At 30.6% G+C, this 12608-nt stretch overlaps 1 protein-coding gene across 3 annotated transcripts; it reads right to left on the reverse strand.

The window, feature by feature from the left end:
• LOC114760714 (pentatricopeptide repeat-containing protein At1g62930, chloroplastic-like) lies at positions 1-5145 on the reverse strand. Of its 3 annotated transcripts, none has more exons than XM_028949999.1 (2): positions 3403-5145; positions 1-226 (listed from the first exon to the last, which is right to left on the reverse strand). In XM_028949999.1, exon 1 carries the CDS (start codon positions 5074-5076, stop codon positions 3406-3408), a length of 1671 nt encoding a protein of 556 aa, XP_028805832.1. In that variant the 5' UTR covers positions 5077-5145; the 3' UTR covers positions 1-226; positions 3403-3405. The 3 variants fall into 3 exon arrangements, with proteins under 3 accessions (XP_028805832.1, XP_028805831.1, XP_028805830.1); XM_028949998.1 differs by having other exon boundaries at positions 1-1392; XM_028949997.1 differs by having other exon boundaries at positions 1-1437.
• Between the last annotated feature and the right edge of the window lie 7463 nt (positions 5146-12608).

A 12608-nucleotide genomic window follows, 5' to 3' on the forward strand; every position in this document is an offset into this window, starting at 1 on the left:
TTAAGCAGCTAACAAATTTTCTCTAGTAAAACTGCTAATATATGCAGAACATTTTCATGCACCAATATGCATTTGGAATTAATTGGAAGAAAATCTCTACAATAATCAAATACTGAAATTTCTCATCAGTCCACCCTATGCTGATGTCATGTATAAATTTTATTTCTCTACCTCCTCTGCATTATCCGTAGCCCTACCACATCGTTTTATTACAAGAAATTCTCAACTTTCAATCAAGAAACCAGATCAACTGGAAATTTCAAACTCTTAAGGCATGCTTATAACCACATGTCAGCCAACGTACAACAAAGATAAAAATTTAGGATTAAAACTCCTAATAACAAGGAATGTTTCAAATATATGGTACAGTTTTAGTCTCTCACCATGTTTTACGTCTTGAACAACCCTCTAGATCTCATGTTATGAAGAAGCCTTAGCATGTCTCATTCTTTCGAACAAGAGATTGACGAAGCACACTGAAAGTTACAGAACTAGGGACACAACCATTCTTTTCCATTCTATCAAGCAAGGAGATTTGCGTCATCAAGCAAGCCTTCTTTGCAGAAACCATGAATATAGCAGTATATGTATGTACATTAAGTTGATAACCTTTTGCTAAAAGACATTGAAACATCTCTCACACATCATTTAATCTACCACTTTTGCATAAACCATCAATAAGTATAGTGTAGGTCTTCACGTTAGGTTGAAATCCTTGATTGACAATTTGCTTAAATAATAAGGTAATGGCCTTGTCGAGATGTCTCTTATACAAAATGCATCTAACAATGTATTGTAAGTGATAATATTAAGGTAAAAACCCCTATCATAAATCTCATAGCATTAGATTCTTTGCAATTTGAGCAAGCCATCAATAATACAGCAACAAATTACAACATTGGGAACCAAATTTCTAAAATGCAATTCCTTAAAAAGATTCATGGCTTCATTCACCATTTTCATCTTAAGGTATGCATTGATCAAAAGATTATAATTAAAAAGGTCAGGCGTCAAACCATTTTTTATCATCCCATTCAGAACTTTCCCTAGCTTTTGAAATCTTCACCGGCCACCAAGACTGTAAAATCAGGGTTTAGAAGAGTTCACAAAAATTCTCCGGCTATCATAAATGCATTGCAACCTTGCCCACTTTCCAGGACTATGTCAAAAACTTGGTGAATCCAAAGTAATGTGATCACCAACTTGTCTCCAGCCATGTTCTTGCTTCTGACAAATTTAATACATCAGACTTCAAAAGCTCTTTCTCCACAGAATACTTTCCCTGGGCATCAAACATTTCAGCCTTCAAATTTAGCACCTCAAACTCCGGTTGGCTCTAATTACCTTTGTACCATATAATTTCTTCTTTCAGCTCCTGAATCTGCTTTCTTCCTGAATCAAGTTGGGCTTTTAATGGGTGAGGTTTTGTTGTTCCACCTACGTTATGCATAGAAGCTGAAGCAGAAGAAAATTTTGCAGCTCCAAAATTTTTAAAAACTGCCATATATGTGTATATATTGAGAAGTTTTTGTTCTATATATATTATCTCTTTCTCTTCCTCCCTCGTGCAAAGCAAAAACAATGGCAGAGGTCAAAATGTGTGGTTGATGTTGTCATTCAATTAAGCATATTGAGCATTACTCAAAATGGGATATTTTTCATAAATCATCCAAATTTTACATCAGCTTTTCAGAAATATACAAATTAAATAAACTTTATATATGAAAAGGAGGCAGGTACTAGAATCCACAATGGACACTGAGAAGAGGCAGAACGACTTCTCTGTAAGAATAGGCATTAAATCCCTGGCACTTGTCGAGCTTCATGAGCAAGGTCAAGGAGAGACAGAGGAGGGAGAAAGAGGCATCAAGTATGAGATTCAAAAGTTTGGTGAAGGAGAGAAGGGAAGGTTTCAGAAGGAGGAGGTGGGGCTAGCAGTTCAGATTCGAAAGTGCAGGGGAGGAGTGAAAGGAAGGTGATGATGCTGACGTAGCATGACAGATGGAGTATTATGTGGCATTATATCCTATATGTCAAAGCAATCTCAGCATAGTTGACCCAACTAACAGTCAAAGTTAACTTTATTAGCGGATAGGACGACATTGATACGTTCTGTAAACTTATAGAGCGACATTACTCCAAGTAACATTTCCGAATACTCACAGCTCCTCATCGAAAACTTCCAAGGCAAAAAAATGCATCTTATCCCAAAGAAAAAAACACCATCAGTTTTTTGCAAGACATTCCGAAGCTTAATATTGATCAATCTCCTAGTAAATAAAAAAACTACAACTGTAAACGGCCAAAGAAGATGGGGCAAAACACCGCCAGTAACATAGAAACAAACATTTTCATGAGTCTATACCACTATTACTGTGTGCTTGAGCCTTAGTGAGATGTCAATTAAGAGAAAACGAGGTTTGCCAAGTATCCGACTATGTATGTTCATATTTCTTTCATAACCATCAACTGCAGTGATCAAGAATGGTTAAAAATTACTGTTTCATCCTCTTGTAGAATTCTAACTTCCAGTATCATTGATAAGGTATTCCTGATAAAGAATAAATCTAAGAGGAGGATCTTCATCAACAAAACACTAAAATCTATCATCTTTTCCCCACAAAAAAATAATATTTGGGCATTTAGTTTTCATAACACTTTCACAGCATATCTTGCTTCTTCAAAGAAAGATATGCAATTTTCTCTCTGTTTTTAAAAAAAATTAGGAAGAAAATAGAAAGGAAATGGCAACACCAGGGGTATTGCAAGCCGGACATTCTCTTGTTCCCATATAAAGGAAAGTGCATCACCAATAGAAACATATAATACTTGACCACATATTAACAGAACATAACCTCACAAAAAGTCAACCACAACATCATCTAAAATTCCACATCAGTCTACTGAGTGTGCCTGTTTTTCATTTCCTTAACTCATCTACGTCATCTGTTGTCTCGTTTTTTATTTAATTTTTTTTTTTATTGCAGGGAATTTTCACCTTAAACTCAGGAAACCTGCTCACCTTGCAATATTCAATATCTCAGCCTTATTCATAACTAAATGTCTGCCTATGTACACCTAGGATCAAAATTCAAGAACATTAGATAGCTTTCCTAGGAATTGACCATCGAATACTAAACAGCCTTTCTAGAGATAAAAAATAAGCACTAAAGAATAAGTTCAATTTTGGCTGATACAATCCAAAATGGTATCAACCTCAAAATGTTTTATACTGAACATGCGTGTGAAAACTATCCACTACAATGACAATTACACATCAAACGATATTCTTGCCAAACCACTCAATTAACTGTGCAAATTCACAAACAAGCTTTTGCTAACCACTCATGCTAGTAAAACATCAATATGCAGGGAACATGAATCAGAGGCAGTATATCTCACCTTTTATTTCTTCAGCACGCCTCTATCAATCATTCTATTGATAACCTTAACGGCCTTGTCATTCTCATTTCTTTCAAGAAGGTAGTGGATAATAATCTTGAGAGCTACGGAATCAGGGAGACAATTGTTCTCTTCCATTCTATCAAGTAAGGTCACGGCTTCATCAAGAAAACCCTCTTTGCAAAGTCCATGAACCATTGCAGTATAGGTATGCACATCTAGTTGATAACCTTTGGCAAAAAGATATTGAAAAATCTTCCACGCATCATTTAATCTACCACCTTTGCACAAGCCATCAATAAGTATTGTGTAGGTCCTCACATTAGGTTGAAATCCTTGATTGACACGTTGGCTAAATAATGTAGCAGCCTTGTCAAGATGCCCCATTTTGCAAAATGTATCTAACAAGATACAATAAGTGATTATGTTAGGGTGAAGACCCCTCTCATGCATCCAGTAAATAATATCTCGTACGCTTGAAATTCTTTGTGATTTGAGCAAGCCATCAATAACACAATTATACATTGTAACATCAGGAACCAAATTTCTATGACGTAATTCCTTAAACAAATCCATGGCTTCATCAACCATTTTCATCTTAAAGCATGCATTGATCAAAATATTATAACTAAAAAGGTCAGGTGCCAAACCATTTTCAATCATCTTGTTAAAAACTTCCTTAGCCTCAATGATATTATTGGTCAAACAATGTCCATCCATCAACGCATTATATGTAACAACATCAGGTCTTTGATCACTCTTCACCATCCTAGCAAATACAGCTTGAGCTTGTACAATCCTTCCATCTTTACAAAATGCATCAACTAGGACGCTAAATGTATAAACATCTGGTTGTATGTCTTTCGATATCATTTCATTGAGTAATTGATTTGCTTGATGCCATTGATCCATGCGACAGAAGCCATGGATTAGACTACTATAAGTAACAACATTTGGAGATATCCCGTGGTCAATCATTTCAAAATAGAGATTGTGTGCATCATTAACAAGTCCTTCTTTACAAAGCGCATCAATGATTGTGCTGTATATAACTATATTGGGCTTAACAAGGTGCCTCCCCATTACTTTAAGCAATTTAAGAGCAGATGTCGTTTTCCCCATTTTACATAGCCCATTTGCTAATGTTCCATAACTAACTTCATTTAACTTCAATCCTTTTGCCATTATGTCATCGTAGAAATCTAGAGCTTTGCCAACATCTCGATTTAAACAGAGTCCTTTTATTAGTGTAGTCAAAACTACAGCGTTTGGTTGATAGCCCATCTTGAAAATTTTCCCCAACAGAGAGAAAGCAAGATCCATCTGACCGACGTGGCAGTGGCAATTGATCAAGATGCTCAGGTTAAATAAATCTGGCACGTAGCCCTTCAACTCGGCTTGGGCAAGAAGTGAGATAACCAGGGGATAATGTCTCATCTTCACTATAGACCCTAAAATCTTATTGATATATTTTCTAGAGGGAGGGGGCCGCATGTGGAGGAAGTGAGTGACTGTATCAACGGCGTCGCGGATGTTGTTGGGGTTTGGGGAGTGGGAATGAAGATAACATTTGAGAGTAAGGGAACAAGGGAAAGAGAGAAAGAAGGTACAGGTAGCAAAGAGAGGAAATTTGGCGAAGGAGAAGGAGTACCTTGCAGCAGCTGAAGAAAGCATATTTGGGATCAGATTGAAAGAGGAGTATTGCAATGCTTCAATGCTTCTTCAGTTAATCGAATGGAAAACGCACAACGATGAATCAAATCGAAGCCTGAATGGAGCGTGCAGCCGAAACGTGCTGGAAGAAACTAGAAACTGGGGAAAAATCGCCTCATAATCGGATCAGATGATACTTGGGAATTTCTCCCAAGATAAGTCCATTTTACGGTGTTTTTCGGATTTCGCCCAGGATAGTGCATTTAATCACTCGTCAATTGCAAAATTTCAGCGGGCACTCTTTTTTTTTTTTTTTTTTGTGTTTTGGTTGATATTTAATCAAGACTTAAAATTTAAAATATATGAACAAACACAAGCGCGCGCGCGCGCGCACATATATATATATATATATATGTATGTATGTGTGTGTATATGTTCTAATCATCATATTTTTTAATTAAAATATTATAATACGTCGTTGGCAAAAAAATATACATACCTTTTAATATATCCACCGGTCATATATAGTTCTTGGTAAAAATATTACGGTTAAGGTACGCCTAACACCCCGAACTATTTATTCAGGTGCGTCCAGTGGTCTAAAATAATTTTGGGTGTATCAAGTATCCTAAACTAATTAAAATGGTACGTCCATATCCCAAGTTAACAGAAATTCTATGTTTAATCGTTAGTTTTCTGACTCAATTTAAAATTGACCCTAGATATTCTAAATGGTAGACATATGGACATTTTGATGTGTATTATTTTTACTCAAAATTGAATTTATTTCCTTCCTCTTCTTCTAAATAAATTGACTTTTGAGTAAGAATAATACACATCGGGTGCCCATGTGTCTATCATGTACAATATATGGGGTCAACTTTAAGCTGAGTCAGGAAAGTAACGATTAAACATAACATTTCTGTCAGCTTGGGATATAGACGCACCATTTTAATTAGTTTAGGACATTGGATGCATTCAAAATTACTTTAGGCCACTGGACGCATCTAGGTAAATAGTTCGGGATGTTGGGCGCATCTTAACCCAAAAAATTATCATCATATTGTGATTTTGCTAAAAGATATTGCCTTCGCTTTTTAGGGGATGTTTGACAACCTTGCCAAAATCACTTTTAGAGTTCAAACTATGGCTTTAAGATTTAGGTTGCCAAACACCTCACATTTTTATAAAACCATGGTTTGGCTCCAAAACCATGGTTTGACCCACCCAAACCATGGTTTCATGAAAAGCGAAAAAAAGTTGCTTGTGGAAAATATGGTCCTTTTTTTTTTACGTTGTAATACTATCTCTGATTCTTATTATAAGAGTTAGTTAACTAATTTGAGTAGATTAAGAAAATTAGTTAAGTTAATTATTTGTAATAATTAGTATTATTTTTTTTTTCTAAAATACTCTTTCTAATTATATGTACTAACTAGAAGTACCATTTGATGAACTATTTAACATATGTAACTATTATAAGGATTATTTTGGAAAAAATAGATAAATATGATAAACAAAATAGATTAGGGTTTTATATTTAGAATTAAATTGAATATCAAAACAACTCTTATATTAAAAATCGGAACTAGTATGTTGTTAAAAAAACTAGCTGTAAAAAAATGTTATCGGATTTCATATTTAAAATCTTTAAGAAAAAATAATATTTTTCAATTGGCAAAAACATAATCATTTTTCTAAAAATATATTTAATCTTATATTTTATAAATACATATACACATTAATTATTTGTTAATTATATTATTTATATATTATTTATTATGTTGGCAAAAAAATATATTATTAACAAATTTATTATTTCAAATAAAAATATATTATAAAATCTATGTTTTATGTAATTATCATATTAACATATGTCTTTTTAGTAATTTGTACATATGAAAAATACTTCTGATAATAACTATCCAAACACTTTTACTTTATCAAAATCACTTTTTGACAAAATTTATTCTTTCAAAATTTATTCTCAAAAGTCACTTTTTTTCTCAGAAGCTATTCTCCAAACCATGGTTTGGTTTTATATGGTTTTATCTAACCATATAAAAGTTAGTTTGACTTTTAACACAATTCACATTGTCTCTTATATTTATCTATTTTTTTCAAAATAATCCTTATAGTAATTGTACATATTAAATGTTTCATCAAATGATACTTGATTAGTAAAAATATTTCAGGAAAAATAACAGTTATTTATTACAAATAACTAATTTAACTAATTACCTTAATTTACTCAAAGTAGTTAATTAGCTTTTATATTAAGGACTGAAGATAGTATAAGAACTAGTTGACTAATTTAAGTAAATTAAAGAAATTAGTTAAGTTAATTATTTATACTACATAAGTATTGTCTTTCCTAAAATATCCTTCATAATCAAGTTTATTGGCTAGAAATATCATTATTACAAGAACTATCTTTAAAAAAAATAAATAAATATGAGAGACAAAGTAAATTAAAGTCTTATATTTAGGATTAAAATAAAAATCAAATGAGTTCTTATATTAAGCACAAGAGGTAATATATGTTTATTAATTTTTACTCTAATGAGTGATACGATGTTAAGAATAACAGGAATTGGATGATCCTTATAAGTTATAAGAAATAATTATGTTAGTTTTTTCCGTCATTTTTAAAAGCAAACTCTTTTTTTAAATTTATAGGTTAATACAATTATTGATCATTAAAATTTGCCCTTATTTTAATTTTAGCCCATCAAATTTTAAACCATAGGTTTTGGTCTCTCAAATTTATTTTTATTTAAAACATGCTCTATATAATTCAATAAAAATTTGAATTTTGTCTCTTAAAAAGCCAAAAACCTATGATTTAAAACTTGATAGACTAAAATCAAAATTTGTGCAAACTTGTGAGACTAAATATTATATTAACCAATTATTTTAAAACATTTAACTAGAATATCAAAATTATGATGGAGGTATAGAGATCAAATGAAATATAATATGATATATCAAATAAGATAAATTTTATTATATGTTTGGCACGTTATATCTAGCCTGATTATTATAAAAGATAATAATACTAACATAGCATATTGTGAACTAATGAGTATTTATGGGACAGGATGGGACCAAGACGGATCCTATGTTGACAATAACTGTAAAAATAATAAAAATATGGTTCGAGTCGTATCCAATGACATTGTTTTTAAGAATTATTCTGTCACACAGGTTAGAATAAAATGTGGCACTCCCTAGGATTAAATAAACCCTTCCTACATAGAGCAAGGTGACAGAACAATAGGAATTTAAAACTCAGGAAAATTGAGAGAGGAGGAAATCTCGAGCATAGAACTTAACACCCTCTAACCATGCACTACTCATTGCCTTTTATAAACAGATAATGTGTGACTGTTGGGCTTTCATAATGGTGATTAAAGATAGTTTTAATGACAATTAAAAATGTGGTTTTAAACATTAAAACATTTTAATGTCATTGAATATAGTTTACAAAAGAATAAAACTGAGTAATTAAGACACATAAATACTTCAACAGTCATTTTTAATGGTCAGTTCTAAAGACTCATCTTCTTCGTCATTTTATTAGCTCAAGCTCACATATTAGTAAACACTAAGATCTTCTCAATTTTAAGTAATATAAGACTTCTTTTAAGACACTCGCACATTGAAACTCTACCACCCCGTCCCATGCTATCCTGATCCTGACGGAAATAGAATGCGTGAAACCAAAATTATAACCCAAATTGCAGTTTTTTTGGGGGAAAAAACCACCCTATCCCCCCAACACCCCCCCCAAAATAATTTGAGCCAAAATTTTGGATTTTTTATGCTTCATTTTTATTTTAATTGGGGTTTTGAAGGATAAAAACACTAAAAAAAATTATTGTGCGAAAGCCCAAATTATAACAAAGAAATCATGCTTTTGACAATAAAAAAAAATCACAAGAACAAAGAACAAATACTAATATTAATAATTTAATAAGTGAATTAAAAAAAAAAATTCTAGGATGGGACGACCTCATCCTACGTCTCGTCCTATCCTAGTCACTATGTTATCCTATCCCATAGTTGTTCATCCTGAAATTTTTTTATCTCATCCTAAAAATACTCTAAAAACTAATCACGTGTCTGTCATAAATAAAATATCTATCTATTATAAAAACTTATAATGCATTGTAATGTAGTTTAGTTTGTAGAATACTTTCACACCCTACATTAAACACATGCCATTTCTGTTTGCTTCTCAAATGAAATTAAAAAGAAAATACAAAAGAAATGGCAAAACCAGTAGTTTTCATGCCAAACATTCTTTAACTGCATTCTAGTTTTTCATGCCAAACTTATTAAGATTTTAGTTTTCTCCTTCAAGCATAGCTTGTCTAGTTGTCTTTGTTGCCCAAAAAAGAAAAAGAAAAGGGAAACAATGAATGGGTATGGAAATAAAACAATAACATCCCACTATAAACAAGAAGGGTAAACATTCAGTTGCAAGCCATGCCAACATATTTTTTTTAAAAAAAACAATTACATGTATTTGAAATTTACAGGAATTATTTGTTTATTACTTGCCAAACATGATACTACTTCTCTATCTTTGACTTTTAATATAAAAGTTAGATAACTAATTTATAAATACTAAAAAAATTAGTCATTTATAACAAATTTGTTTTTGTTTTCTTAAATTAACATCTTAAATCACTTGCATTGAAACTAGCCCTTGATACAAACTTTCTTGACACGTTCAATTAACAAGAATAGTTCAAGAAAATAATAATAAATATGAAAGACAAAGTAAATTAAAATCTTATATTCAAGATTAAATGTAACCCCAGTCGGCTCTATCAAATAAGAAAAATTTTGGACAATCATGCATAAGTAACTTAAATTATTAGTAATTCTCATAACATGTAAGTAACATGCAATAACTTTTTTTTGTTGACCAGAAGTAACATGCAATAACTAGCAAGGAAATAATAATAGATGCATATTTTTCAGCTTTTTTACCTATATACGATAAACAGTAAAACAATATATCAAAATGCTGCACTTTTGAAACTATTTACCAATATACTGCACTTGAAATCGTTCTTGCTAAGAACGATTTTAAAATTACACACAAGTCATTCTTGGCATGAATGATTTCAGAAATCGTTCATGCCAAGAACGATTTTACTTTTTCTTATTCACATACGAATCTCTGCCAATTTTACATGCAAAAATAAGAATCCTTGACAATGCTCCCATGAGGCTACAACGTCTATATTGCATTAAAATTTCAAAATCTCAATTGTTTTAATTTTTTAAATAGAGCTTGATGAAATTTTCTGTTATTTCCTCTTCTTTTTATTTTTCTCATACCAAACAATACGTAACCAAAAAAAAATGCTTTGATTGTAAATTTTTAATTGTAGCAATTAAGTTGCAGGACTAAATTATTATTATTATTATTTTGGTCACAAGCATAAAAGGTCCATGCCCAATACTTGATTTCTCGTCAAACCGAACAAATGTCACACGACAGGCTTTTTTACCAATATGCTTTTAAAAATTATTCAGCAGATAAATGACTTTAAAAATTATTCATTTAAAGAACGATCTTAAGTGTAGTATATTAGTAAATACTTTTAAAAGCACAGCATATTAGTATATAATTTTACTTTTTGTAGTATTTTGGTAAAAAAGCCTGTCGTGTGGCATTTGTTCGGTTTGACGAGAAATCAAGTATTGGGTATAGACTTTTTATGCCTGTGACCAAAATAATAATAATAATAATAATTTAGTCCTACAGCTTAATTGCTACAATTAAAAATTTACAATCAAAGCATAATTTTTTTTGTTACGTATTGTTTGATATGAGAAAAATAAAAAGAAGAGGAAATAACAAAAAATTTCATCAAGCTCTATTTAAAAAATTAAAAAAATTGGGATTTTCAAATTTTAATGCAATATAGACGTTATAGCCTCATGGGAGTATTGTCAAAGATTCTTATTTTTGTATGTAAAATTGGCAGAGATTCATACGTGAAAGAGTGAACAGGAAAAAGTAAAATCGTTCTTGGTGTGAACGATTTCAGAAGTCGTTCACACCAAGAATGACTTGTGTGTAATTTTAAAATCGTTCTTGCCAAGAACGATTTTAAGTGCAGTATATTGGTAAATAGTTTCAAAAGTGCAGCATTTTGGTATATTGTTTTACTGTTTATCGTATATCGGTAAAAAAGCCCATATTTTTCACTTGTTATGCATGCATATTGCTTACTTGTTACTACCTTCAGTCTTAAATATAAGAGTTAATTGACTAATTTGAGTAGATTAAGAAAATAAGTTAAGTTAGTTATTTGTAATAAATAAATGTTGTCTTTCCTAAAATATCCTTGCTAATTAAGTTTGTTAGCTAAAACTACCATTATTAGAGAGATTATCTTGAAAAAAAATAGATAAATATCAGAGATAAAATGAATTAAAGTATTATATTTATGACCAAAATAAAAGTCAAATGAGGTCTTATATTAAAGGTTGGAGGGTAGTACAAGTTTTTTTTTTTATGATTAGATTGCTTAAGTAGGGCTATACAATAATTTTTCTTAATTTTCATATTAAAACCGAAGGCGTTGTTTGTGTGAAAAAACCTCATTGGGCCAATATTACATTTACTCATTTGATTAGTTCAATAAATATGAGCAATATCCTACCCAGCATAAAAATTGTTTACAAAGGAAAAATTTTAAATAAAAATCCAGAATTGAAGTTCATACAAGATTTTTCAGCGGGGCTGGCCAAATAAAAGTGCTAATTGCTTGATCTGTTTTTAAACCCCACCACTACACTCAAAAAATTGTATCCCATTTTTATTAAAAAAATCCTAAAATTAAATAGAGGTTATCTTTTTCTAGGTATAATATAATCAAACAAATCAGATAAATATATCATGTTTTTCGATAAATAGAATTTTGGTCAAAATAATTTTGAATAGCTCCAAACATTAAATAATATTTAATAATATAATACACATATTTTTTTTTTAACAACAAACATACGATACATATACAAGTATTATTTTGTACAATGTCATATCAAATATTTTACAATATTACCTCCCGTCATTAATATAAAATCTTATTTGACTTTTATTTTAGTCTTAAACTAGAAATTTATTCCCCATGCGATGCACGGATTAGCATATTTGACTATATTTAAAATTTTAATAAATTGCATTATTTAAGATAGATTAAAATTTACTTCTAATAGGAATATATATTTTTAATTCATTTTAATGGAATTTGAATGAGAGAAGCAGAATTTATGAGGAATAGATAAAAATTTGAAATTATTTATTTATTTCTCTATTAAAGCTTCTTATTAGCATACAATTTAATTATGATACCCCCATTTAATGTAATATATTCAAATTTTAATTAAGATATTATTCAAATTTAAAGTTATTTATTAATTTCTTCATTTGAATCTCTATTTATAATTGCATTTATTTATAATGTTTCCTATTTAATTCAATATATTCAAATTTCAATCAAGATGTTATTTAAATCTCATTAATT

The sequence above is a fragment of the Neltuma alba genome, unplaced genomic scaffold (genome assembly GCF_004799145.2).
Source record: "Neltuma alba isolate B1F8T4 unplaced genomic scaffold, ASM479914v2 tig00011013_pilon, whole genome shotgun sequence".
NCBI lineage: Eukaryota > Viridiplantae > Streptophyta > Magnoliopsida > Fabales > Fabaceae > Neltuma > Neltuma alba.

What these genes read in the sequence shown, in the direction of transcription:
- LOC114760714 (XM_028949999.1), bottom strand. Translation starts at nt 5,076, where the DNA reads ATGCTTTCTTCAGCTGCTGCAAGGTACTCCTTCTCCTTCGCCAAATTT.